Here is a 2,059-nt window from a genome sequence, read left to right as displayed (position 1 = left end):
GTCAGTCTTTTAACTCCAGGACATTTGTATCCCTACAGAAAGTTGAATTGCTGACCTACTCAGACTCAGAATATGGAGAGCACCTTCTTTGTGATGGCTGGAACAGAATGGAAACAGACACTCTGTTTGAACTGTGCCAAAGATTTGACCTTAGATGGCCTGTCATACATGACCGTTGGCCCTCACATCTGACAGCCCGATCAATAGAAGACTTGAAAGAAAGATACTATAGTGTCACAAATATTTTGAAGAAGGTTCGTGTTCTCTAATTTTATTGATGTACAGCTTTGATAGTGAAATATCAGCCCTTTTATGTGAAAACAAGCATAGATTTATCATTATTGTCTGTACACTAATGAATCTAATATTAGTATTTGTATAGGCTAAAAAAAAAAGTTGAAATATGTGTTCATGAGGATGAGATAAAAAAAACAAAACAATAATGATAAATAATGAAAACTAACTAACTATTGTCTTGCAGATTGGTAATTTAACAGGGCCAGAAGGGAAAATTGTTAACTACGATGCTGACCATGAGAGGCGACGTAAACAACAGTTACTGAAACTGTGGGATAGAACACCGAAACAGGTGTGAAAGATATTTTTAGCATAAGCTAGAAATAAGTTTAGTCTTCCTTGTATCTTTTTATCTTTTTTATCTTTTTATTGATACTTATGTTAGATTAAATGGAGCCACTGTAAGAAAAATAAATCAATTGTGTTTTTGTTCATCAATCTTTCTGTTTAATACTTAAATGAATAAGACTACTTTTCAAATGTTGTTAATCTAGTCCATCTTTCCCTGTCTTTTTAGATGGAAGAGGAGCAGCAGCTCATCAGTGAATTGAGAAAGATCGAAGCACGCAAAAAGGAGAGAGAGAAGAAGACTCAGGACCTGCAGAAGCTTATTAATGCTGATGCTGATGCAAGGAAAACCACCAAGACAACCAAGAAGAAGATACAACAAACCAAAATAGCTAAAACAGATACGCTGGTATGTCTGCAAAATTGTATGATGGATCATCAACATAAATAATTGCTACTAAATAATTCTAATATCATATTTTAGAGTGTTGTCTGTGAGTTTTTATGATTACATGAAGAGACGAAAATAATAATTTAATCTTTAATCATCTTCAAACAAGCCTCCAAGTGTGGAGAGCTGTACAGGTATCAAATTCCCTGATGTAAAGGCTTCTGGTGTAAGCCTGAGGTCTCAGCGCATGAAGCTCCCTGCAAGTGTTGGACAAAAGAAGGTTAAGGCAATTGAACAGCTGCTAACTGAATTGAATCTAGGTAATTGACACACTATTTTATGAACATTTTAGCTTGATGAACATGAACAAATTTGTAATGTACTGGAATAATCCATGATATACTTAGGTTACTCAGGAAGGTGTCTATAAACTTGTGTTTGAAACTCACCTGTGAATAAGATTTTAAGATTACAATAAATTGTACCAACAGAAACCAACCCAATGGCTGTAGAAGAAGTCTGTCAACTCTTCAATGACCTGCGCTCAGACCTAGTTCTCATGTATGATCTCAGAACAATCTTACTCAATTATGTATTTGAGCTACAGACTTTGAAGCACCAGTGTGAGAGCCTGATGCCAGACAAGGTGAGTTCTGGTTCTGATCTATTGGGGTTTTCAATGCTTTGATAAGAGTTTTTCTTCAATCATAATACTTTGACAGGAAGAGTGTATCTCATTAGTTTAATAGATGTATTTGGGTGCCTTTATTTATTAGAAGACCTGAATTTGATACTAGATCCTAAATTGAATATTTTTTTCCAACAGATTTTAGAGATCCCAGAGTCTCTGATGATTAACACAGGTGAGGAATCCCCAAGCCGTCCACGTGCAATATCGGAGATGATTGATGCAGTTGCAACACCAACAACACCAAATGTAAGTGTTTCCCTCTTTAATGTAACGTCAGATAGTAGTTTATTGAATTTCTTTTTTTTTCACATTTTCTTTTATGCAATCCCACTAATATTTTGAAGTACTGTGTAAAATTTAAGTATGGCTTTTACAATGATCAATTTCACTTT

At 34.9% G+C, this 2,059-nt stretch overlaps 1 protein-coding gene across 1 annotated transcript in view; it reads left to right on the top strand.

The window, feature by feature from the left end:
- Positions 1-2,059, top strand: part of LOC119593162 (DNA methyltransferase 1-associated protein 1-like) — a 10,954-nt gene that overhangs the window by 8,355 nt on the left and 540 nt on the right. The window contains exons 4-9 of the mRNA XM_037942130.1: positions 39-254; positions 482-589; positions 815-994; positions 1,146-1,296; positions 1,468-1,622; positions 1,803-1,913. Coding sequence (XP_037798058.1) covers positions 39-254; positions 482-589; positions 815-994; positions 1,146-1,296; positions 1,468-1,622; positions 1,803-1,913 — 921 coding nt within the window. The remainder of the gene's footprint in view (positions 1-38; positions 255-481; positions 590-814; positions 995-1,145; positions 1,297-1,467; positions 1,623-1,802; positions 1,914-2,059) is intronic.

This window comes from Penaeus monodon, chromosome 31 (genome assembly GCF_015228065.2).
Source record: "Penaeus monodon isolate SGIC_2016 chromosome 31, NSTDA_Pmon_1, whole genome shotgun sequence".
Classification (NCBI taxonomy): domain Eukaryota; kingdom Metazoa; phylum Arthropoda; class Malacostraca; order Decapoda; family Penaeidae; genus Penaeus; species Penaeus monodon.
The sequence above is the reverse complement of the archived record's forward strand: the minus strand, read 5'-3'. Positions and strand labels throughout refer to the sequence as shown.